Source organism: Ochotona curzoniae, unplaced genomic scaffold (assembly GCF_017591425.1).
Source record: "Ochotona curzoniae isolate NIBS_2020 unplaced genomic scaffold, NIBS_Ocur_1.0 scaffold_3208, whole genome shotgun sequence".
NCBI lineage: Eukaryota > Metazoa > Chordata > Mammalia > Lagomorpha > Ochotonidae > Ochotona > Ochotona curzoniae.
Window position 1 is genome coordinate 30,826,000 of NW_024467106.1, and position 26,793 is coordinate 30,852,792.

The 26,793-nt window shown below is 43.1% G+C and overlaps 1 protein-coding gene across 1 annotated transcript in view; it reads right to left on the reverse strand.

The window, feature by feature from the left end:
* Positions 1-26,793, reverse strand: part of RECK (reversion inducing cysteine rich protein with kazal motifs) — a 71,037-nt gene that overhangs the window by 12,347 nt on the left and 31,897 nt on the right. The window contains exons 7-14 of the mRNA XM_040963022.1: positions 23,259-23,292; positions 20,862-21,059; positions 16,685-16,952; positions 15,382-15,561; positions 10,525-10,737; positions 8,620-8,756; positions 6,300-6,440; positions 574-762 (exon numbers count right to left, since the gene is read on the reverse strand). Coding sequence (XP_040818956.1) covers positions 574-762; positions 6,300-6,440; positions 8,620-8,756; positions 10,525-10,737; positions 15,382-15,561; positions 16,685-16,952; positions 20,862-21,059; positions 23,259-23,292 — 1,360 coding nt within the window. The remainder of the gene's footprint in view (positions 1-573; positions 763-6,299; positions 6,441-8,619; positions 8,757-10,524; positions 10,738-15,381; positions 15,562-16,684; positions 16,953-20,861; positions 21,060-23,258; positions 23,293-26,793) is intronic.

Consider the following 26,793-nt stretch of genomic DNA (forward strand, 5'->3'; position numbering starts at 1 on the left):
CTCCTCTGTTAATGTTGCTGAGAAAGCAATGGATGATGACCCAAATATACAGACCCCTGCTATGCACATGGGAGCCCGGGATGAATTTCTAGGCTCCTAGCCCTAGCCATTGTAGCCATTTAGGTAGTGAACCAGTAGATGGAAACTCTCATTTTCTCTCTTTTTTTCTTCCCTCTTTCTCTTTTTCTTCATCACTCTGTCTTTCAAAGAAAGAAATTAAAAAAAATAAAACCTATTTAAAGATGCAAAACACACCGGTGTCACACAGTGCAGGGCCTGGGTTTGACACTGGGTTCAGCTCTAGATTCCAGCTTCCTGCTAATGCACACCCCGAGGTGGCAGTGATGGCTCGAGTACTGGGTTCCTGCGACCCATGTGGCAGACCTAGATTGACTGAGTTTGCAGCTGCTAGCTGCAGCCTCAGCCCTAGGGCCACTGCCGACATGGGGGATGTGAACCGTGATGGGAACTCCTGTCTCTGCCAGCTCTCTGCCTCTCAACTAACTAAATATATTAAAAATACAATTGAAATATTTTTAAAAACCATGGAAACAAATATAGTTTAGGACTTACTTTTTCTTTTCCCTTCAACAATACAAGACTTCTGGAGGTCTACACAGTGTGTCTCCATACAGTTTTCTAAGAGTCCACCTTGCCCACACGAGCAGATCTTGTAACAACCAACTTCCCCTGCAGACGATGGCACCTGGATTAGAGTCCCTTGACGGACGATGAAGTCAGAAGCTTCTCCCAGTTTGCAACCTGTGTAAACAAAAATTGTGGAGAGATGGCATTAGTCTATGATATTGTTTTATGACCTTAGACACACCTTATGGAAGACTTGCAGGTATTGCAGAGCTAGTAAATATTATATAATAGGATGAAGAAATTGTTTGGGGCCCGGTGCAGTAGCTTAGTGGCAGGCCCAGGAAAACTCATTTTCTATCTTGAACATTTATATTTTCTTATAAGATGATCTTCAGGGGTTCGGGCCTTGGGGTCGGGGGCAACTGCCACTCCCTACAGTGTGGCAACTGTGGGGGGTGCCCCTGCCAGGTCGGCCCCAATGCTGGGGACTCACACCAAAGATACTGCCGCAAGGCAGTGAACAAGTCCTCGGCCTCCCCCAGGGCGGCCAGTGCACCAAGTGGTGCCAGGCTTTGATTGCTGGCCGCCTGGCAGGGTGAACTCTGGGGTTTTCAAGATATGTAGTTGCTGCCTGGGGTCACTCATGACTAAGACTAGTTTGAGTGTAGGTGAGAAGTGAATTTTCGGGTATTCTCAGTGACAGGGTCATGAAAGATTTAAGCATGCGTGGGGACCAAGACCTGGTGGTTTGGAGGGAAGTATCCAGAAGATAATTTGAGTTAGACAGATGCAACAGCTCAATTATGAATACAGAGATGGGATACTAGTATAGAACATCACTGATCACCACACACTAGTCTACACCAAAGCTATGGATGGGGGCCTCTTTGGCAGTGTTAGGTACCATTACCCGACTGAGGGGTGGAGTTGTGGAATGATCACATTTGGCAGGATCAAGACACTATCCAGCACGCAAGAGAACTTGGCCTGGGGGTAGACTCTGTGGGGTTGTGTGGGCCCAACCCTTTGGAATACAAGCCCCCCTGGTTAGCTCGCAAGCTGGGGTTGCAATGGTCTAAGCTAGGTGTGACCATGCCACCTGCCATCACTCATGGGTAAAGGAACCCACAACCCTACCTAAAGGGTAGGTCAAGGCAGCAGCACCCAAATGTGCACCTTTAAACAGGATGTGAGGTGGGCCGGGCTGCCACTGGAAGGGGGCAGAATGGGCAGGGCTGAACAAACCTTAACCCGCAAGAAACAACAGAAATCAGGTTGGAGCACAGCTCATGCCATGTAGGTCCTTGCACATACTGATCTGTGTGAGGCAGAGGCACTAAGCCATAGCATCCAAGGGGCCAGGACAAGTGAGGGGTTCTGCCAAGCGGAGACAGAACAACCACCGGCCTGCACCTGATCTATGGCTGAGAATAGGCCCGGTTGGGGAAATAACGGGACACCCTAGCTGGGATGAGTTTCCCACCAAGGAGCGCATGGGCTGGAACTGAGACTGCATTCTGATCACGATACAATTATAATCTCCCTTGGCACAAGTGTGGACTGGGACTGGAAGCACCAAGCCAGGCCAGACTCCAACACCATCTGGTGCTCTGGAGGACCGGGGAGAGATGTGTGACAGACTAGGCTAGATCTCAGCCCTTACTGAGCCATGTGTGAGCTGTGTGGGGGTATGGAAGAGCCATGGCTAGGTTGAAATATTCAACAACAAGAACCAGCCTGGGTTGAAGGCCAGTCAGGAAAAGCCACTGTTCTTCCTAGGACAGGAGGTGAACTGAGTAGTGCTGGCTCATGGACCCACTGGTATGCGTGAAATCTGGCATTGGGAGAGGTTCTGACGGAGGAGCTTGGGCAACTCCTCTGGCAGGACACAGCCCCCTGCAGGTAAGCGCAAGAAGCACAATAGGGAACAACTCATAACAGGCAATGGAAATTATCCCATTGGCATACACATGGCATGGGTTGGGGGCAGACCAGGCTGAACCTGTTCACATTATCTTCTGGTGAATCCGAGCACCAGAACAGAGTGTGGGTCGAGCCAGGTGCAGTTGCAACACATACCAGTACACAACAAGTAATGCCAAGGTGAGATGAGCCGTACCAGATGTGGTTGCAGCACCCAAACAGCACAGGTGACAATCGGGGAGGAGGCAAAGCCGACAGAGGAACGTGGGCTCCCCTGCTGGATAACTACTTCCATTGGAAAGCGTGAATTGGGATAGGAGCAGTTCAGACTAGGCAGGGCTATAGCACCTGTGGGCCTCATGATGAGCTGACTGTTCCGACTGGTGCAAGTAAAAATTAGAGTGGGTTGAGGGGTGTTTGGGCTTAGCCACAGCATTAACTGGCAGAGGCTGGTACTGGGAGCTAATTCTGTCAAGTCAAATGCCAGAACCACCTGGAGACTGCATAATCTGGGAGTGGGTGTGGCCTAGTAGGGAAATAGTGGGCACCTCCCTCAGGGTTACCACCCTCACTGGACAGCACGAAAACCAGGTTAGGGGCAGGGGTGGCTAGACAGAAAGGTACCTGCCAGTAGGTGTATGGGCTGGATAATAGTTGGTTGGGTTGAACTAGGCTTCAATGTCCATTGACGTGTGCGAGAGCTAAATGGAATGTGGGACAGACTGGACAAGCCTGCGGTACATACTGGCAAGCATGGGAACCAGGGTAGGGGGCAGAACTGGTAGGGGTCTTGGGGAGTCACCCCAACTAGGCTGCAGCTCCAACTGGTTTGCATGAAGACCGAGTATGAAGTGGGTAGGATCGAGCTGGACTACAACACGAGGAAGACGGGGCTGGAAACCGAACGGACCCAGCAATCGCAACAACCAGCATGTGCATAAGCTGATTGGTGTGACGAACGGTGTTGGAGTCTGTACTACCAAACTCACGCAAGAATCAGATCTGGGATCATCTCAGATGAAGTTTCTTTGGATATCCCTCCAACTGAACTGCTGATCTTGGAACCCTAACTATCAGGAGACTGTCAGCCAGTGGACTCTGAATAGGTTTCATTGCGGTTGGGACGGTGAGATTGGCAGCAATCCAGAACTGATGAACTATCAAAACTGTATCAAAACTCATGTTGGGGATCGGGAATGGGTGGGAGGTTGGGTGGGGCTTTTCCCTTTGCTACTCCCCTAACCCCAGATACAGGGAAAAAATGATTATATTAGTGTGGAAACAATGATATTACCCACTTTCACCCTGTAGCCCTTGACCCTTTGTACCTTAATCAACTAAGATTATTAAAGTTAAAAAATAAATAAATAAACAAACAACAACAAAAAAGATGATCTTCAGGGGGCCTGGCACAATAGCCTAGTGGTTAAAGTCCTCACCTTGAATGCACCAGGATCCCATATGGGTGCCAGTTCTAGTCCCAGCAGCTCCACTTCCCATCCAGCTCCCTGTCTGTGGCCTCGGATGCAGTTGAGGACAGCCCAAAGCCTTGGGACCCTGCACCCGCGTGGGAGACCCGGAAGGAGCTCCAGGCTCCTGGCTTTGGATTGGCGCAGCACCAGCCATTCTGCTCACTTGGGGAGCGAATCATCGGATGGAAGATCTCTCTCTGTCTCTCCTCCTCTCTGTATATCTGACATTGCAATAAAAATAAATAAATCTTTAAAAAATGAGATGACCTTTAGGAAAACAAGGGAATCCAAAATCAAACTTCATGTCATGGAGCTGGTATTTTGGTGCAGTGGGCAATGTTGTTGCCTACAAGGCTAGTATCCCATACGGGCACTGGCTCGGGTCCCAGTTGCTCCATTTTTAAGCCAGCTCCTGCTAATGGTCTGGAGAACCCAGGTATCACCTTGCTGTCTTGTGGGAGCCCTGGATGAAACTCCTGGCTCCTGGCTTCAGTGGACCCAGGCTTGGCCACTGCAGCCATCCAGGAACTGAACCAGCAGGGCGGAGATCCCTGTCTGTAACTCTTTTCAATAGACAAATAAATAGGATATATCTTATAGTATTAATGCTAATATGAGACATGGTTTCAATTGGGAAGCAGATGAGAAAAGTAAAATGGGTTTACAAGCAAGTGACACAGAGTAAGACTATAAAAATTCTACCTGATGGAGATCAATGTACATTCTACTGAATATGCCATTTCTCCATATACCAAGGAAAAGGAAACATAAGAACATTGGTACATTGGTCAAACATTACAGCATGAGAGAAAAATACAAAAAACGTGTTCCAATCTGGGAGTGGGAGAGGCCTGGGAGGGAAATAGTGGGCTTCTCCCTCTTGGGTTATCACTCCCATGGGAAGGCACAAAAACCAGGATAGGGGCTGGGGTGGAATAGGGTGTCGGACAGACTGGACTACTGCTACACATACTGGCAAACCAGGGTAGGGGGCGGGCCTGGTGGGGGTTATTGTGAGTAGCTCCGACTAGGCTGCAGCTCCCACTGGTTTATGTGGGGGCCAAGTATGTGATGCTGGACTGCAACACCCATTGGTTCCAGTGGAAGTCAGGGCTGAAAACAGAACCAACCCAGCAACTGCAACCACCAGCTATCAGGGTGATGGACTGTGTCAGGCCCTGTATTTTCTGGTACAAACAAGAACTGGACTGAGAACACCTCAGACAAAGTTTCTTTGGAGATCTCCCCAATTGAAATGCTGGACTCAGAACCCTAACCAAGAAAAGAGAGAAAACAGAACAAGTCAACCAACCACCTCAGCTATATCTTAGCAGCGAAACATGGGGCAAACAGAGACTCTATGATGGACTATGTCAATCAGTGGATTCTTCAAGGACCTCATCATGCTTGGAGTGGTAAGATTGGCAGCAATTCATAACTGTTTAACTATCAAAACCACTTGAGCAAGACTCTCGGAGCATACCCTACATGCGGGACCTGGGGAGGGTGGGAAATTGGGTGGGGCTTTTCCCTTAATACCCCCCTTTAAACATGAAGGAAACAATATGGAAATAATAGTCTTACCCACATTCCTATAGCTCTTGCACCTTTTTACCCTAGTTAACTATGTAAAGATTGTCAAAAATATAATTTAAAAAATTTAAAAACAATAAATAAATAAACATATCAATTAAAAAAAACCTGCTCGGGCCCGGCGCGGTGGTGCAAGTGGTTAAGTCCTCGCCTTGCACCCCTGGGATCCCATATGGGCGCTGGTTCTATCCCGGCAGTCCCACTTCCCTTCCAGCTCCCTGCCTGTGGCCCTGGAAAGCAGTCGAGGACTGCCCAAAGCTTTGGGACCCTGCACCTGCGTGGGAGACCCGGAAGAGTCTCCTGGCTTCGGACTGGCATAGCATCGGCCATTGCGCTCACTTGGGGAGTGAATCATCGGACAGAAGATCTTCCTCTCTGTCTCTCCTCTCTGTATATCCACCTTGCCAATAAAAAAAAATAATAATAATAATTAAAAAAACCTGCTCAAGTTCGTCTTTTATAGTTAAGAACCCTATAGTTCACTATGGCAGCGAAGTTTTAGGTTGACACTATTCATTTACCATTTAAATGGCCATTGAAAATTCTCTGTGTCTTTGTCTTTTTCTGCTCACATCTATTGAGAAAGCCTCAAACATTACAGGGAACAATGCAGAAAAAAACACCCCTTACCATCTCACTCCAAAGATACCTCCTCCCACCCTGGAAGAAACGCCAGCTGCCGCTGGCCATGCTCCTCCCCAGCCACACCCACCTGCCTCTTACCTTGGACACAAGAGTATGGAAGGCAGGGGTCTCCAGAGGGACAGCCTTTCCGATTCACTTCACAGAGCTCATTGGCTGGGCAGGGATTAGGGTTACAGGGATGAGTCACTTCTTCCACAATGTTACCGAGAGTACTTGGTCCTAAGAAAAAACCCCAGATTAATGTAACCAACCTAAAAGAGGAAAAGAGGACTGCAAATGATCTGCATTAATTTTGGCTGGAATGAAGGGAGAGCTCATAAGCACCCGACAAAGCCTGATTCTGAGATACTACGAAAACACTCCTGTTATCCCTTGCTGGTGCATTTGGCATAAATGTACACACAGTAATTCATCTGTTTGTTACTGACACCTCCAATATATCTGGCAAAGTTCTAGGTACTGCAGACACAGTGACGGACAGAACAGACAAGTCTCTAACAGAGTTTACACTTGGTAGAGAAACAGACAATACATACATGCATATATTTTGTGTTCACGTTCATAAAGGAAGGTAATTATAAGCAATAAGCAGCAAAACAGGATAGAAGGTGCATGTTTTAGGTAAGTAGGTCAAATAGGTGCTTTTGTCTACAAGGGATAATTCAGCATGTTTTAACACAGATTAGAATCTATCATGATAATATGGACCCCACACCATGATTATGTTTAACTTTTGAAGTCACTATCAATGAAGTCTCAGTAATACTCAATATACGTGACATCTAATCAAAATTTTAACATTCAAACAACAGTGTTTCTAAATGGTTGTCCCACTGAAATAGCTTCCTTCTGCAAATACATCTGACTTCTGGGGCTGGTGGGGAATGCATTATGCTTCCACCTGTGGCACCTGCATCCCATATGGGCGCCAATTTGTATCTTGGCTGTTTCACTTTTGATTTGGCGCCCTACTATGGACCGGAAAAGAAGTGGAGAATGACTCAAGTTCTTGGGGCCCTGGCACCCATGTAGCAGAGTAGGAAGGAGCTCCTGGCTTCTGGTTCGTATCAGATCAGCTCTGGCCATTGTGGCCATTTGGGGAGTGAACCAGCAGATGCGAGATCTCTCAGTCTCTCTTTTTCTCTGTAACTCTGCCTTTCAAATAAAAATGAAATAAATATTTTTTTTTAAAACAAATCCAAATATATCTGACTTCTGGAGTACCTACAGTGTAGGTGAATACATGAGTTTTGTGTGCTTGGTTTTAGGTCGGACTCAGTCTCTATGAGTCACAGATGTAGTATAAGGGCTCTTGAAGTTATGGAAGCTGAGGTGTTGGCCTATTCAAAGATGCAGAGAGCTAGTCATGCTCTCATTTTTGCTCTGTTGGTCACAAAAACTAAGGATAACACTTTGCTGCTCTGGAGAAAAATGTGTCAGATGCTACCAGCTACATGTCTACATCCATTTTCTTTCCCCACTTATTAATAGATGTCCAAATTTACTAGAATGGAAATGGCCCCAGTTAGGAATGTAATCTTTCCCAATTTTTCTATAACATGAGCTGGCCTATGTTTGTTCATGTCCGTTTGCTCTCCCCTTGCTTTTCTCCATCTGGAGCTAAAACACAGCAGCTGGAACTCCTACAGCTGTGTTACAACCAAACAGCAAAGTAATCCTGATGACAGAGCCAGGTGCTAAAGGTGTGTGCTAAGGGATGCCATAGCAGCCCTGGATCAACTGTTTGGGGTTTTCTTTTGCCTGTCGCAGTTTGCAGTCAAGCTAGCAGCACCACTGCCCTCTGGTGGCAGCCTAAACACTCTCTTTAGGCTAACTACTCAAGAGTTGGTATTTGTTATGCCCTGGTATCCACAACACAGTCACCTCACCGCCAAGAAACTTGACTCCAAGATTCCTCAATGACTGCTGCAGTGCTTGGCAGTTCTTGGCGGACAGAGGCAGAAGTGGTGGCCATGAGCTCTGTTTCCATGTTCTAACCCACACTAGCATTCTTTAGTCAATAGTATCGAGAGGAACGTCTAAGCCAATGCCTGGCTTAGGTCCACATTCATCTGATGACAATAAAAGGTGAATACTCCCTAGGGGAAATTCCACTTTCTGGTTATTTGATGCAAGGAAAGAGCAATGATATTTGAGAATGTTTGTCCTTGATTCACTGCTCAGAGTTCCTGCCTGACAAGAGTTCATGCCTCCTGGCTGATAAAATAATCCTCCTGCTTAAGTATTTTAAGGTGGCAAGTTTTTCTTGGACCACACTGAGATGGCATCCATGAGCCACTTGTTCTCAATAGACAATACCATTCTAAAAACAGAACTAACCACCCAGCAAGGACAGAGAAATATCTGTAATCTAAAACCAAATGCGCCAGGTGCTCACTGAGGTATGTATCCAGAGGTATGCAGCTCTCTAGGTCGTCCGTGGGTGAGAGGAGCTCACAGATGCTCTCGGCTGTGTGGTCTTCAGGGAATTTGCTCTGGTCTCCACACTTCCTGAGAATCTCCACACAATCTGATCTTGAAAAGAAGAAATGCACATGAACTTAGGGTGCAGGGCTACTGATCCATCAGTATCTCTTCTGCTTATGAAGCTCTCCAGGAAGTGAGTTTTCTGAATTTCACGTTCTGTAGTTGTCTGATGGAAAACAGAACTGTGATTCTTAGTGGAGCAGCTGGGATAAGTCCTAACTCTCACCTGAGCTCAAAGGCTTTGCTTGAATTTTGGACTCATCACCTGAACAAAGCCCTCATGGAGAGCTGGAAAGTAATTAGTCCTGTGATCTCAGCAAGATCGGCTACCGAGTCTCTCACTGGTTAAAACCAGGGGTTGTATTGAGGAACCGTGCATCTCTGAAAGTTTCATGTACGACACTCTTTTGTACATTAGCAATGCTTTGCTACCTTTGGGTACAGGTCTACTTCTAAATAACTGGTGTTTTTGACACAGCGATGTATCTACTCACAACCTTGTCAAATTTTAACCAAGAATTGTTTTATATAAATGGACACCATATAAATAGGTCACTTGTTGTCTTTTAGTCCTTTTGTATCTGCTTTTTTTTTTTTTTGTAATTTGTAACACACACTCATGATCCCCATGTATTTTATTAAGTAATAAGACAGGGTTTGATACATTTGTAAGAAAATTTTAGCCTTATAGTTATTACGTCTCTGTGGCTTTTCACCATCTTGGAAAGGAAGTTACAGCAGCTAGTCTGATGTGCTCTCTGAGAAATCACACATCCTTTATGCTTGTTGGCTTCCTTTCTGCCCCTTCCCCCTCTTTAAACAGCCTTTTAGTTATCAACATTACATTATCAGCATTCAGTTAGCAACACTGGCCCGTAACAACTGGAAAGTCCACCACTTAATTTTTTTTTCTTTTTGTCTTCAATGAGATGTGATCCTGAAGTTTTCTGTGCTAGCAGTTGATACATTTTTCACTTTTTGGACACTCAGTTGTTGTAGCTCACTATCTGCCTGCTCAGGTCATCCCCAGGTCATGTCGGAGCAGATATGGACTCTGCTTAAGGTTGAAATAATCTGAAACGATTCATCAAGTCCCCTCCCAGCCATATACTAACACTTAGGAGACAAATATGAACTTGGCTTTGGGGAAAAATATGTTTGAAGACCAGCTGCCACAGGCTGTTCTGTAGGCAAAAGCTTTTTGATTCACTAACCGTAGCAGCTCTGCTTTTTCCTTTCTCCTAGATTTCCCATGCAAACATTTAAAAATTGTTTATGAGGAGCAAGCCTTGGTGGTTATATTCACCAACTCCCCCAATCATCTAATATTTGTAGAATTCCTACTGTGAGATTATACTAATCCCTATAGAGGAGAAAAAGAGGAAAAAAAGAGGAAAAATGGCACAAAGGCATAATGAGGAATGAACTTCTGTTTAAGGAGGATAAAGTCTAACAATGCAAGACAAGCATACAAGTGAAAATATAAAAGTAGCATTGTGCATTGGAGGCACTTAATAAATTTATTGTTTCTGAAATTAAGTTCCATAAGAAAAGTAAATCTAAAAAAAGTATTAAGGACAGCTGGAGAAATCTGGGAAGACTCCACAGGAATGTCTGGTATTTGAGAGAAAGCAGGAACGTGCAGTGGGCAAGGGGAGCTGGGGGGATGGGGCTTCAAGCAGCAGAGTGTGGGCAGGAAAGATCTGCAATGTGGGGGTGAGCAGGAAAGCAAGTGGTGGGAGAGAAAATCCTAGAGGGACTCTGAGTCATGGGTGGTCAGGACCCAAACCAAAGAGCCACAAGAAAAGAAACTTACTTGCAGATAATATTTCCCCGGGATTTACTGTGACAAGGTTTGATCTGCAGTGAACAGGCTATCGCTTTCCACATTTCTGGCTGGCATTTCTTAATATCAAGAACGGGGATGCTGATGAATGGCATCTTGATGCTTCCTTTCTCCCACAGCTTCATGTCATTCATGGCTCCTTGATCCGACTGTGCGTTACAGCTCCTGAAAAGTTCTGTTGGCCTGAAGAGGACAAAGGCCAGAAGGGATCAGGAGGCAAATATTTTTTAGGGTCAAGTGATGTGTAAACTCCTGACATACACTTTCAGATTTCTTGACGAGGAAAGCATATACGGCTCATCAAAGGATATCGCCTGATTTTATGAAGATTCAAAAGACACCGGCACGAAGACTGACTGCATGCCTTCTTTCTGGATGCACAGTTTTGTAACACAGCTTGAAATTTCAAAATGTGCTGGGCAGGACTATCATATCCAGAGGGTCCCTTTTCCTTCATTTCACGCAACTAATAAGTCTAAGCTTTAAAAAATTGAAGCATAAATACATGTATCTAGTAGTATTGTTACTTTAGTAATTCTACTTCAGATAATAAAATTTACAAGTATTAATATTCAAAAAAATTGAAGCATAATTGATTCAAAACCTTCATAGATATTTAGATTAGAAATTAAAATGCTGATTTTACAGTGGTTATTCATTTATTTAAAATTATAATAGGCTCATTACAAGTGAGTATAAGATGAAAAATAACTACATTTCACAAAACAAAACTTAGAAGAGTAGTTTTATTTTTCAGTTTTGTGAAATCTCTTTAATATCTGGCTTAATAAGAGAACTGGGTTTTCACCTCTGCGTCTATATTTGAAGCAACTTAGAGAACTGTCTAGGAAACTCTAACATTCACTCTTGTGAGAATGAAAGTAAGCCAGGTAAATGACACCTTACTGCTGTCATGAAAATGCTTCTGAGCTCATGAACCCCCAGGAAAGGGGTGCTGGAGACCACACACATGCTGGTTTATCCATTCACCCGCTTGTACACACCATGGTGGCTTCCGTGCCTAGGAGTAGCAAGCACTGTTGGGTCACAGGGTGGGTTAACTCTCTAAAATAACACCAAACTGTTTTCCAAGGTGGTTATGCATTTTACACTCTCACCAGCAAGCAATGTATGAAAATCCCATTTATTTTACATGCTTGTTAAGTCCTTTTAGTTCAAGCCATTCTATTAGTGTATAGACGCATTTATTGGATTTACATTTCACTGATGACTAATGGTACCGAACACGCTTTCATCTGATTATTGGCCATCAGATATGTTGCTTTGAAAAGTACTGAGTTGGGGCTGGTGATGTGGTATAGTAAGCTAAGCTTTCACTTGTAGTGCCAGCAGTCCCCACATGGGCATGGACTGGTGTCCTGACTGCTCTATTTGAGATTCAGCTCCCTGCTTATGGCCTGGGAAATCAGTGAAGGATGGCCCACGTTTCTGGGCTCCTGTATCCATGTGGGAAGCCCAGAGGACATTCTGGCTCCTGACTTCAGATCAGGCCAGCTCTGGCCATTGTAGCTAATTGGAGAGTGAATCAGTGCAAGTTCTCTGTCTCTGTACAACTCTGCCTTTAAACAAAAAGAAAATAAATAGTTTTAAACGAGTATTGAGTTATAATGGGCACTGATTCGTGTTCCAGTTGCCCCACTTCCCATCCAGCTCCCTGCCTGTGGCCTGGGAAAGCAGTCAGGGACGGCCCAAAGCCTTGGGACACTGCACCCACGTGGGCTTTCGGCCATCCTTGACTGCTTTCCCAGGCCACAAGCAAGGAGCTGGATGGGAAATGGAGCAGCTGGGACACGAACCAGTGCTCAAATAGGATTCCAGTGCTCAAATGGGATTCTAGCACTTGCAGGCAAAGGCTCAGTAAAGTTAAGATTCTTGTCTGACAGGAATTGTTTTCTCAAACCTTCAGGGATTCCAGTTTAGAGTTAGTAATCCTCTATTGTTTCTAGAAGTCAGCTGTGCTATTTATTGTGATTCCATTAGATATAACATTTTACTTACTCTGCAGCTGATTTTTAAGAACATTTTAAATTTACTTATTTTGATTTTTATTTGAAAGGCAGAGAGACACAGAGATAGAGGTCTTCCATTCACTAATTCAACTTCCTAAAGACTCCTAACAGCTTGGGCCTGGCTAGGCTGAAGCCAGGAGTCAGTAACTCAATCACGGCCTCCCCCGGAAGCTGGAGCTGGGAACAGAGACGGGACTCAGACCTAGGAGCTCCATACAGTATGTGGACATCCCACAAGTCATCGCACCCGTGCAACACATGCCTGCTCCCCTTCGGCTGACTTTAATATTTCCCTTTAAATTATTCTCTTTTAATATTTAGCTTTCAACAGTTTGACTATATTGTTCTAGGTGTGGGTTTTCTTTGTATTTATCTGATAGGGATTTGAAAAGCTTACCCAAGATGTGGGTTACTGTATTTAGTCAAATCTGAAAAACTTTCAGCCAGTGGTTAATCAATTATTCTGATTCATTTCTTTCCTTCTGGAGTCCAACTGTACATGTTACATCACTTACTCTCTTTGTGCTCCAATTCAGCTAAGTTCTACCGAGCTATCTTTGAGATCACTGTTCTTTTCTTACGATGTAACCAACCTGTTGTTCATTTCTTTCAATACATTTTTTATTTTATATATTTTCATTTCTCAAATTTCTACATAATTGTGTTTGTGTGTGTGTGCGCGTTTTTATCTCTCCTTGAACTCTCCAAGTCTTCACCTGTATCACTTCTTTCCCTCTAGGCCTTTTAGCATGTTTATCATAATTGCTTTAAAGCCCTTATCTGCTAATTCCAGTATCTGGGTAAGCTGTTGTTTCTTTTTCTCATTTCTGGTGGTTTCTGTTATATAATAAACACGATGCATGTGTGGGATTCAGGATTTTTGCTGATCTTCTCTTGAAGAATGTTCATTTTAGCAAGCAGTCAAATAATTAGCAAATACCTTGCCTCTTGCGGAGGCACGGTTTCAGCTGTCAGTTTTAATCCTTAGACGTGATCTTTACTCCCAAGGTGTGGCCCTTGCACGGTTTCACTGAAAAGCTCCAGGTGTTTATTCCCATTGTACATGGCATGATTTGAATTTCAAACAGCCCAGTAAAAGGTGGCTGCTAAAATCTATATTCATCTTACTTTAGCCTTCCATCCCCTGCTTACCTCAGGGTCCTTGTCGTGACACTGAGGAGCTGGGTAAGGATTCATGGGGAGTTCACCTACGGGTCTGAGAATGTCTCCTTTTCTGTTTCCTTCCTTTGGGGAATTTTCCCCTCCGACATCCAGCCTTTCTGGCAGCCCTGAACTCTGACCTCCAGCTCCTGAGCCCACGGCTGCTGCTTTTTGCTTCAGTGCTTTTCCTCACTAGCGGGCACTGAGAGTGTCCATGAGGGAAAAGTGAATGAATGTGGCTCTTGTTCGGTGAGGTTGCTGTCTTTGAAGCAATGCCACCCCTTCAGCTTTTGATTGCTTTTCAATGCCTTCAAATGCAGCTGCTCTTTTCTATTTTATGCAGGGGTATTATTTTCAGGGGTGTTATTCTGATACAGGCTACTCCACTATTATCAGAAACCAGAACCATATGCTCAAGGTTAACTTCAAACATGTCACAGAGTTCAAACTGACTTGATCTCTGAACCAGATCTTTATTGGCTAACACTCTATCATCAGTTGTAAAGACATCTCAATTTTCCTACTCGAAGTAATAATCTGAATACTTTTAATGGACAGGATGTGGGTTAGTTTGAGGTAAACATCGTCTGATTAAAATCTCTACAACTTCCTTCTAGCCCAACCGAATGCGTCTCTTCTGCCCTCTCCAGCTCTGGGCTGCAGACCACAGAACCTGTCCCATCCTTCAGAAACTCTTTCTCTCTGGGTTCCCCAACAGGGAGCACCCTCACTGCATGCTTCTGGATATCCCTTCACAGTTGTCCCTTCAGCCATTAGATGTGGATATGCAACCAGGTTTGGTTCTTGGTCATTTTTCCTACTACATGTGACACATAAGAGAAATACTTATTTGAATGTTTCTGCAAATAAATTGTTTTTAAACCAATGTAAATTTTACTTTTTAGTATTGTATCGGGCCCAGCGCTGTGGCCTAGCGGTTAAAGTCCTCGCCTTGAACACGCTGGGATCCCATATGGGCGCTGGTTCTAATCCCGGCAGCTCCACTTCCCATCCAGCTCCCTGCTCGTGACCTGGGAAAGCAGTAGAGGACTGATTCTTTGAATTCCACAAGTTTGTAGTACCTCTAGATTAGAAGAGACTTTGTAATAGTGGTTATTTTCCCTGAAGTGATTTACCTGCTGGAATATCATGACATCATGGAGTGGGCGCACTGAGGCACAAGGTGTTACACCATCACCTGGGATGCCTGCATCCTCTATCTGGGATTGATCTATACCTGGGATTGCGTCCTACCTCTGCTTCTGATTGTTTCTTTCTAACGCAACCCAGAAGGCAGCAGGCGATGGTTTAAGTTAGTGGCGCCTTTCACCTGCTGAGGATTAGGATAGGATTCCAAGCTGCTGGTTTTGGCTTGGTCGGTCCTGTCCTGGCTTCTGTAGGTATTTGGGGGAGTGAACCAGCAGATGAAAGCTCTCTCAAGCTTGCTCTGTTGCTCGGCCTTTCAAATATATATAAACAAATGACTAAATATTTAAAACTAAAAATGAAATAATAAAAGTTATAATCACCTTTTAACCCAGCAGGAATAAAATCAGAGTGAAGTTCTGTTCTCAAATAAGAGCCAGACAATTAATAATAAAACATTTTCATTCCATTTACAATGATTTAGTCTTACCTGTTGTTAAAATTAGTACAGTAAGTAAGATTTCTACAGCCCAACTGGCAAGGTTCCCGGACATCCGCTAAACAAGTCAACATGGACACCTCTACTGGATTATATTCACAAAAGCGATCAAACTCTTGCCAGCTTTGTGTATTGCCCCAGCTCATGCTATAAAGTTTAGTGCACAGTTCCCTGAAACAAAAACACAAATGCAGGAACACATATGAGCCGAATGTAACTTGCATAAAACTTAAACCTTATGACTGACATACTTTGGAAAAATATGCCCCCAAAAAGTTTAAAAGATAATCATTTCCTAGGACATAGGATAAAAAAAAAACCCATCTTTTGCATAGTTTATTCTTCTTCTTTTTTCGTTTATCATTCTCTTTTTGCATGATGGGCAGAAAGTTCTGTATTAAATTTAGTGCTTGATTACAGTATTTATAAATATTTAGTTCCTAGAACAATTATTTCCCCACTGCATTTTCTGACCTTTTGTTACACTTAAAGAAAACCCTTTCTGTGGCCTTCCAAAGATGTACTCAGCATCCCTTCCACAAATTCATTTTTCAACTTCTACTAGCAATCCAACAGCTTTATTTCTAGGCCTGATTTTTACCTCTAAGCTCTTTTGTGAATTTACTCCGAATAATTTTCAGATTATTTTCTGCCTTTGGTAAAGTTTGATGATCTACTCAAGGCACATATTCTGCTTAAGCTTTATTCAGTTTACAAACCACAGTAAATATAATTTCATTCCTGGTATCTCATACTCATTTTGCTCATTTTAGGATGCCCTATAAGTGGTTTCCCTTTCACCCCAAATCTCTCTAATATAGCAAACTTGTTTAATCTGATCTCAGTTATCTCCATTTATTCTTGTCCCTAGATGGTGTTTTCTCTATCCTATATTTGAATTGTTTATTTTTCATCCCTACGTGTATCACCCAAATGAATGCTAACACACTGCTACCTAACTTTGGTTGTAAATGCTAACCCAGGCTATCTACTAATGCATGAATGTTTCAAGTTTCACAATAAAGGGAATATTTATTAGATGTCAGATTAAAACCTCTTCTAAATCATAAGCTTACTTGAAAACCCATGCCATGGCAGAATTCACACTTCAACACGCTTATTTATTGCCTTATCAATACTAAACTTCCATATCTATAACATATTCAGGAACAATTAACTAGATGAAAGATATTATCTCTTCTAAATGCTAAGCCTATAAAACACAAGATGACATATATTTGCTAAGTTTAACTTTTTTTCTACTGCTTTTAATTCAGAAAAATGAGATACTGACCTACATGTTGAGGTGTTTGCCTTAGAACAACAATGTAACTTGGCCCCATCCAGGCCTGTCGAGGGGGGCGGGTGTACGGTGACTCCAGGGTGAACAGACTGCGAGCTCTCCAGGAAACACTGCCAGAGAGGATCCTGTGGCAACGGCTGGGTCTTACAACCCTCGATGAGACCATCAACGATCTCCATCTCTGTTTTCTTAGACATCAGAATTCTCTTGCAGGCAGTTTGGCAAGCATGGTCTTCAGCTCTGTCACAGCAATATAAACCTACATTTTCAGAATATGAGTGGCTTAATTAGTTGGTTTTATATCATGCCATGTTCAAAAGAGAACAGGGCAGTACTGCAGAAACTATTAGCAATTCAGTCAATATCTGCAGGGCCTACCAAAATCTCCTATTTCTCTGCAGTGTAGCAAACAGATGAGGAGCTAAAACTGACAAGGCATCTGTTAGCAGAATTCACTATTGTCTCGTCATGTGCTCTATAACACCATCCTTACAAAAGTGAAAGGCCATCCTACACCTACTGAAGCACTCCTGTGAGAGGTCTTTTATATTCTTGGGAAAAGGTCATGCAGCTCAAAGTACATTTATTTGCTACTAGTAACAAATGCTAAAAGCATTTATGTACTTGACTTGAAAGAAATATGGCAAGAAACACAAATACCATTCATTACTTTGTAGCTTTACTAGGAAGTTCTCTTATTTTTACCCTCTTTTCAAAGACAGATAAGCTGATAGATAAGCTAAACATGTTATAACTCAAATAATATAATAACAAAATACACCAGTTTATGGAAAAGAATGTTTATTCTGCATCTGTGGGATGTTCTCTACATATCAACTAGACACATTTAATCCATGGTACGGATTAGCTTTATTGCTTCTTTGCTGAGTTTCTGTCTAGTTGATCTGTCCATTGATGACAGTGGAGTGTTGAAATCTCCTACTATTATTGTACTGGAGTCTATGTATCTCTTAAGCTCCATTACCAATTGTTTTAAAAAGCCAGGTGCCCTGCCTGGTGGGGGTTATTGGGAGTTGCCCCAACTAGGCTGCAGCTCCCACTGGTTTGCGTGAGGGCCAAGTACGAAGTCAGCAGGATCAGGCTGGACTACAACACCCATCAGTTCAGTTCACGTGGAAGACAGGGCTGGAAACAGAACTGACCCAGCAACTGCAATGACCAGCATGAGTATAAGCTGATTGGGGTGACGGACTGTGCCAGACCCTGTACTGGCAAGCACACACATGAATCAGGTCTGGAATCACCTCAGATGAAGTTTCTCTGGAGATCCCTCCAACTGAACTGCTAATCTCAGAACCCCAACCATGAAGAGACTATGTCAGCCACTGGATTCTGAATAGATTTCATCATGCTTAGAATGGCAAGACTGGCAGCAATTCAGAACTGTTGAACTATCAAAACTGCTTGAGCAGGACCTTTGGAGTGTGCCACACATCGGGGACCTGGGATAGGTGGGAGGCTGGGTGGGGCTTCTCCCTTTGTTTATCCCCTGACCCCAGATACAGTGAAAAAAAGCGATGATATCAGTGTGGAAACAATGGTCTTACACACTTTCCTGTAGCCCTTGGCCCTTTGTACCCTAATCAACTAAGTAAGATTATTTAAAGAAAACAAACCAACAAAAAAGCCAGGTGCCCTGGCATTGAGTGCATAAACATTTCCTATAGTCACTTCTTCCTGTTGAATTGATCTTTACTCATAATTCGTCTTTTAATAGTTTTGTATTAAAGTCGATTTTACCTGATATTAGAATGGCTATACCTGCTTATTTTTCCATTGTTTCATTTTCCATCTGTGTGTATCTTTGTTGACGAGGTGCATTTCTTGCAGGCAGCAAACAGATGGGTCTTGTTTTTACTTTTGGTTTTTTAATTGGAGAGTTTAGACCATGTGTATCAAAGGTTCTTGAAAGAAGATGGTCTGGTCCTACTATTGTAACATAAATATTCCCACTGTTTGCTTCAGATTTCCTTTGTAGCTTTACTAGGAAATTACCTTGATCATCTCTCATTACAGTAATTATAATTCTCTATTTCTATGTGTAACACATCCTCAAGCATCATCTGTAGAGCTGGTTGGGTGGCTGAAAATTCTTTCAATTTCTGTTTTGGAATGTCTATTTTATCTTCACGTATAAAATGTGAGCTTTTCTGGGTATAGTATTCCGGGTTGGCCATTTCTTTCTTTCTTTTTTTTTTTTTTTAAGATTTATTTTCTATTGGAAAGTCAGATATACAGAGAGGAGAGACAGAGAGGAAAATATTCGTTCCACAAATTCACTCCCCAAGTGGCTGGAAGGGTCAGAGCTGAGCTGATCCGAAGCTAGGAGCTAGGAGCCTTTTACGGATCTCCCACGTGGGTGCAGGGTCCCAAGGCTTTGGGTTGTCCACAACTGATTTTCAAGGTCACAAGCAGGGAGCTGGATGGGAGGCGAGGCCTCCAGGATTAGAACCAGCGCCCATACAGAATATCCCAGCATGGTCAAGGTGAGGACTTTAGCCGCTAGGCTACCACGCTGGACCCAAACCTGGACTGCGTCTCTTCTAGCCTGTTTCTGATGAGATATCAGTTATAAGTTTGACTGCAAATCTTGTGAAATGAATCTGTCTTTTCTCATGTACACATTTTAAAATTGTTTTGTTACTGTGGAAAGTTTGATTATTTTGGGTTGTGGTGTTAGATCTTTTCTGGTCATGCTTGTTAGGAGTTCTATGTGTTTTCTATACATTAATATCCCTTTCTTTCTGATTTCATTATTATTTCACTGAATAGGCTTTCCAACCCATTCTCTTTCTCCATGCCTTCAGGAACTCTTAAGCACATGTTAGGTCATTCAATAGTGTCCTATACATTTTGAACACTTTATTTTTTCGATTTTCTTAATTCCCACATTTATTTCTCATTGGTTCTGAGTGGCCTTATGATTTTTTTTTTTTAATTCTTTGTCAGCAATTCCTCAATCTCTTCATTCTAAAATCTAATTGTTTTTTGTGTTCCTTTGGGAACACATATTGTCCTCCTTGTTTGTGCTGCTCATGCTATCTCCTTTTATTCTTACGGACTTGTGGGTTTTCTCTGATGGTTTTATCTTTGAACTCCCCCGTGGCTTAACGGAGCAGCTGCTCCTTTAGCGGATATCCAGGGGTGTGTGCTGGGAGTGGGTAGTGCACTCGGCTCAGTGCTCGTGGGTGGCACGGGAGTCCAGGGACTACTTAGGTCTGGTGTGGTGTCACCTTCTTTGTCCTCACAGGGGAGTCAATGCTCCTGATCGTCAGTGTAAACACAACCTCCCCTCGTCTCTGTTAGGTTGACTGATGCCTGCAGTTATGATATGGTAGCTAAAACCCCCATGCCAGCTCAAGTATCACACAATAGATCTGAGCAAATGACCTGTGTGCCCGAGACCTAGGCAGCACCTAGGTGTACAGCACCCTGCCACGCAGCCACAGAATTCCCACACACACAGTATGCTAAGGGTCTGCTCAGCGCCACCAGGCTGCTGCAGCTTTGGGAAGAAGGCCTTTCCCCATGTCAGCTACCTGTGAGTTCTCTGCCTTGGCAGCTTACTCCCCAGGCTGTGGCAGGCTGCTCACTCCCTGGGGAGTGTATGGCTCCCTGCCTGGCCTCCGATCTAGACTCGAAGTCAGCTGGGAACACAACTTATTTTCTTGACAGAACCAGCAACACATGTTCACCATATAGGGTTAAGTTGAGAGCCAAGTGTACCCTGGAGCTGCTGCCATTTCAGGGTGTCCCACGACCCAGTGCAGGAGCCTGCCGGCTGATCACAGCCTCTGCCAAGAGGGTGCCTTCTGCTCGCCAGTGGGGGCACTCAGCAGGGAATGGAATCCCTAGACCCAAAAGCTGTGATATGTATTTAAAATTCTAAGGTCTTTACCCAATTTCCCTCCAAAGTATCTGTACTAAAGAACTCTCCCACTGTCAGACTAGGGAATTCTCATATCCTCATACCTTTGACACCTTTAAGCTGTGACAATCATGACCAATTTGCCAAATCTAAACACCAAAGAAAGTCTGGTGTCTCCCAAAGGACCCAGATTACAGACAGCTATAGGAATGGACAGATTCCTTTTTTATAAAGTCTTTCATCAAAGATTAAGATGAGAAATACATCCCCTTTACTTACTATCTGTAGGGTTCCTCATCGGGTAAGATTGGGTATAATTGTTCACACAGTGTATTAGTTGTGGACTAATAGAAGCACAATAATTTTCCACTGCTTTGATCTGAGACGGGCCAGGAGAAGAATCTGTTCGAAAAATAGCTTGGCAGTATTCTCGGCAGTTTGTGTGATGACCTGCATAACTGCAACAAACTGAGCCCACTAGGAGGGGAGAAATAAAAAAGAGAGAGATGACAATGATATGGACATTAATGTTAACATGAAATCACCATCTTGATGAACAGTATGTCTCTGATTCTGAGAAATAAAACCATGCCATAGAAGATCTAAAGTCAGCTCTACTGCAGGACAGTCCAGGGCACGTCCATGTGCTCCCTGCTGTGGGAAAGCCCCCGCTGAGCTGCAGCAGCGCTGCTCCCCTGGGAGAGTCTGGATGCCTGGGGAAGTGTTTCTGATGACCACAAGAACTTGGGGACTTGTGCTGACCCTCAAAGTACAGGGGTCAGGGCTTCTAAATGTCTTGCAATGCTCATGGGGTGGGGGGGGGTTGTCTTACAACAAAGACCCTCCCCAGTGCCAAGAGTGCCCAAGTTGTGAACCACTGACACTTTTTTTTTTTCTGCTAGATTTTGATAAGCAAAGCACAGCAAACAAAACCAAGATACAGGAAAGCTTTACATGCCTCATGTTTATAAACCAGGACCAATAAAACCAACAGATATCAGGATCATAAGTTTGACAACTGTATTTTTAAACTGAAATGGAATTGCTAGATCAAGAGCTATGAAACAGAAATCCCCAAAGTTCCATTGAGCTTGACCATCTTCAAGAATGTGTCTAACCAGACAGTCTTCACCTCACAACTGATAGGACTTGCTTCAATATTGAAACATAGAACTCCACTCCAAATAGGCCTTACTCTGGATTTGTGCATTTAAGGAAGCAGATGCAGTGAACTGCCATTTAAATTATCTGGGAGAGTCAGATGAACAGCTCAGGTTTCAGATGTAGGGCTTACACTCATAATGGAGGAAAATGAGACCTCCCGCTGACACCATTGGGGCATCTGGAGGTGTGACGAGAAAGGCAGACAGGATATCCCTGATCATTAATAGAGATGGATATGGAGGAATCAGAATTAGGTTTCTGATGAATTTCATAGATCAATGAGTAGGAAATTCAGGTGATTTCCAGAAATAACCATAATGATAGAATCATACACAAATGAACGTGACACAGGACAAGCTTTAGTTTCCTGGGCTAGTAAATTGCTTCATATTTATTATACTAAGTGAATGTTTAAGTTTGTTCTTATTTAAGAGGCAGAGAAAGGGAGAGGAAAAAAAGAGAGATTCCATCTGCTACTTCACTCCCCAATTGCCTGTAATGATAAAGTTTGGATGGTTTGGAACCGGGAGCTGGGAACTCAATCTGTGTCTCCCATATAGACGGTAGGAATCTGATTACTAAGCCATCACCATTGCCTCCCAGGGTCTGCAAAAGCAAGAGGCTGGAGCCAGAGACTGACTCCCAGGGACTGCCAGATGGGATGCAGGCATCCTAACCAAAAGGCCAAACACTTGATCCATCAATGTTTGGCCTGAAATTAGTACAAACTTACCATGACTATTGCTGAAGAGTTCATTTCCCATTACATTACATTTATTGCTACAAATCTCAATAAGAATAAACTGGGGGCAATTGTGGTGGGGGCAATGGTGAGGCTAGAACAGATAAGAGGATGGGACACCTGTTTTGATTCCTTTAATAGACTGGTTTTCTCCCCATATGGGAGGACATAAGATTATGTCTGTGACTTGGGGAAATCTTGAACTAAGCCCCAATCTGAAAGGGCAGAAGTAGTGACACCTAGTGTTTCTTGTTATTCTCTGATACACTCCCACCAAGCTTATCTAAATGTTTGTTCCTAGGAAGTGTTTGCCATGGCTAACTGGAATGTGCTTTATCAGTCTTGCCTTGTTCTTCCTTCAAGACCTGCCCAGCCACCAGCTCCCTGAAGTCACCCAGCAGGATTTGATCCTTCCTTGCTCAGAAAGTAAGGTAACTGGTGACACCATTTCAAATCCTGCCATGTCTCAGAGTTCTTTTCATAAAGGCATTTTCAAAATAATTCTGTTTGCTGGGCTGCATCTTCCTCTATCCCTTTAGCTCTACTTTCTGCTTTAGAGATCTGTAATTAGGACATGGGAATTGTTGGGATACATGAATGAACATCTCAGAGAAAAGAGCCAGTCAGAATCTTGCTGGGCACATTCCTTCAGAAGCCTTACTAACATCAGAATGCTACAAACATCGGCAATGTTTACAATAGCTAATCATGTTCTGTAAATAGTGCTTTTCTCTTTGAACTGCTTGTATGATCATTGACAATATACTTACTTTCATTTCTGCTAATGCAACTGAAAAGAGCATTCTGTAATTAAAGAAAAACAAATAAACAGACATTAACCACCAGGCAGAATTTCTAATTTTATTCCATTATAGATTACACGGAAATCAGGGTATCAAACTAATTCTTTTCTAAGTTCAAGGCTGAAATCCCAGAAGCTATGAAATTAACCTGGTAAAAGGGAAACGATCTTCTAACACATGTTGGAGATCAAGACAGCTACCCCAAGCTACAAACTGAAAACATTATAGCAAAGCAAGTTTATGTAAAGCTGTGTCAACATGTTTTGGGAAAGCACTATAATGTATAGCTCTGTTACTTCTTGTAGCATATAAAACACTTTCCAAAAAAAATGACCCAACAAAGGACAATTAAGAAAATATACATGTCCTCTAACCATCGCACCTGAGCGTTCAGAGGACCCAAACAATTATTTCGTTCTCAAAAGTGGCCATACTCTGGCCTTATGTCCTACACTACAGAATCAGAATGTGAAGGTGGAATATAGAACAAAGCTTCACAGATAGTTCTTAGGTGGCCCTCTTGGGACCAGATTCTGGGAATTTGTCTGCCGTTTCATGGTTGCAGAGACTGCTTGCTTAGCTGGGGAAAGACAGGAGAATACCCCAAGTCACAGAGCAAGTCAAAGGCAGAGGCCAGACTAGGATCAGTGCTTTTAGAGCTCTCAGATTACTGTTCACATTTTTTCTCAGACTCATGGCTTAGATCAAGTGTAACTACTGTTCACCTGTTACTGACATCCAATGTAAGGAATATAAGAGAAAACAAGAAGCAAACAAGACAAAGACTCCTCGTCTAAAGCTAACTGGATATTCAGGACCTGTGTGTTATTAGATTATATCACTCACAATCAAAAAAGGCAAGTGCAATTAAGTACACCCTGTTGAACTGAGATAACTTTGGCTTTTAGTCACAGCTAAATTACAAGTTGGTTAGGTGATTTGGGATTTTAAAAGATCATCTTTACACATAAGTACAATCTAGCTTCAAAGAATCTTTTACGTAGTTGTGTGATGTTATTCTGCCTTCACTTTCCCCCAAGTAAATAACATTTAAGAACAAGCATAACTGATTTATTAAATTTAAAACAAAGTCAATCACAACATTCACAATTCTTTACGTCCAAGTCTGAAAACACACAAGCTATGAAATAGCAATTGATAAAAGAGAAATTGTCTTCCATTGCACACTGGAATCAAGATGGTCACCCTGAACCACTGGCCTCATACAGGAGGGCTCAGGAACTCACTCAGGGTGAATTCTTCTGCCAGAGACCTCATTAGGAAATCTAAGAGTAGTGGAAAAGCAAATATTTTTTCTGGACCCGGTGCGATAGTGCAGTGGTTAAAGTCCTCGCCTTGCATGCCCAGGATCCCATATGGATGCTGGTTCTAATCCCAGCAGCCCTGCTTCCCATCTAGCTCTCAGCTTGTGGCCTGGGAAAGCAGTTGAGAACGGCCCAAATCCTTGGGACCCTGCACCCGCCTGGGAGACCCAGAAGAAGCTCTTGGCTCTTGGCTTCGGATTGGCACAGCTCCAGCTGTTGTGGGCAGCTTGGGGAGTGAACCATCGGAGAAGATCTTCCTCTCTGACTCTCCTCTTTGTATATCTGACTTTGAAATAAAAATAAATCTTAAAAAAAAAACATTCCTTGTGTTGTTTAATAATGATATCATTTATCTCTCTTCATTCATGTTTCCTTATCTTAATTTACCTTTCCAGCTCCCCATTACAACTAACCTTCAATTTGGGTTCATTGGTCTCAGGACCAAATCTAAATCTATGTTTAAAATAATCTGCCATCAATTGGGGGATACAATTTTGGCTGTCTAATAAACTGGTTGTTCCTTTTTTGTAACTGGATCAATGTGTTTGCTATCTTAGTGGCTATTCTGGGTTGCAAAGCCTGATTGCCATTTTTGGCAGTCTTCTAGTTATTCTTAAAGTCTCCAGAGCAATAATTCTCGATTCAGGATGAATTTTTTGCTCCCTGGGGGACATATGGCAATGCCTCGAGACAGTCTTGGTTATCACAACTAAGAGTGCAAAGTAGCTCCTGTGATCCCACGAGTGGAGACAACTGCACAGGACAACTCCCCCCCATACCCAGCAAAAGATTATCCAAACCAAACATCGCTAGTACTAACTGTATATAACTATAGCCCTACTCCAGAGACTTACACATTTGTTCAAGTTGGATTTGAAAATAAAAATGCTGCTCTGAGTCACCATCTGGATCACTGTTTCAGAGAGGTACTAAAGGACATGAAACCTGAGGAATGTGAGAGGTTATCTAATCCAAGTTTCTTATTTGACAGAAGCCAGAGACAGAGGTTAAAAAGAGGGAATATGATGGACTCCAGCTTTCACCCACCAATAGCAGCTGGCAGATGATGGCACACAAACCAAATCCTGCCTGCTGCCTATCTTTGTTAACTAAAAGCTTCACTTGATTCAGGCAAACATATCTGTTTGTATATTTTACATGGATATTTCATGCTACATATTGTATAATGACAGAGCTGAATAGACAGAAACCATGTGTTCTGCAAATCTAAAGTATTTGCTTAATAGAAAAAAATTTGCCCACCTCTGTAGGAGGAAAAGGACACGATTGCCTCCCTGGGTGTCATACTTAAAATTCTGAGTGTGACATTTAGAGGCATTCCTCAAGTATCTCCCATTTGTTTTAGTGTTCACTGGAACGCCTTTCATGCAAAGGTGTGTTTTGTTTTAAATATTCATTTATTTTTAATTAATATATATTTTTCTTCTATTTGAAACACAGAGAGATCCCCAACCACAAGTTCACTTCCGAAATATGTGCAACATGTGGGGGTAAACCTCCAGAGTTAGCAGCCCAGAACACAATCCGGGTCTCCCGTGAAGACGGTAGGGACCCAGCTACTCGAGCCATCCTCTGAAGCTACAAGAGTGCGTTGTAAGCAGGAAGCTAGAATTGGAAGATCCTGGATTCGAACCTCACTCTGACATGGGATATCTTCACTGTCAAACACCTGCCTCTTGAATTTGAACTAACAACTTTCTACATTTGCTCACAGCAGCATCCTTAGTATTAAGAAATATCATTTTAAAAACATATTTACCCATTTTGACTCAAAAGAAGTTTCCTTTATTTTGATGAAGTCATCAGTTCTATTACACCCACCTTAATTTCACAGACTAATAATGAAAGTGTGACTTTGATAAGACAGCTGAATTTATGATAGCTCAATTTATCCTTTCACTGCTTAAACTATGGCTGACAGGTTTTAACACAAGCAAATAAAGCTAAAGCATTCACTCACAGTTTCTTCATTTCTTAGGTCAGCCAGTCTGGAGAATGATTCCTAGCTAATCAACTAAGTCTTTTGGATATCAGATCCCTCCTGGTGGCAAAAGCTCACCAGTTCCCTGTTCAATGTCCACTGGTTTTAGAGAAGTACCCCAAGCCCTCCCATGCGGCTTCCTCTCGAGGGAGGGATCCTGGGGCTACACCTGAGC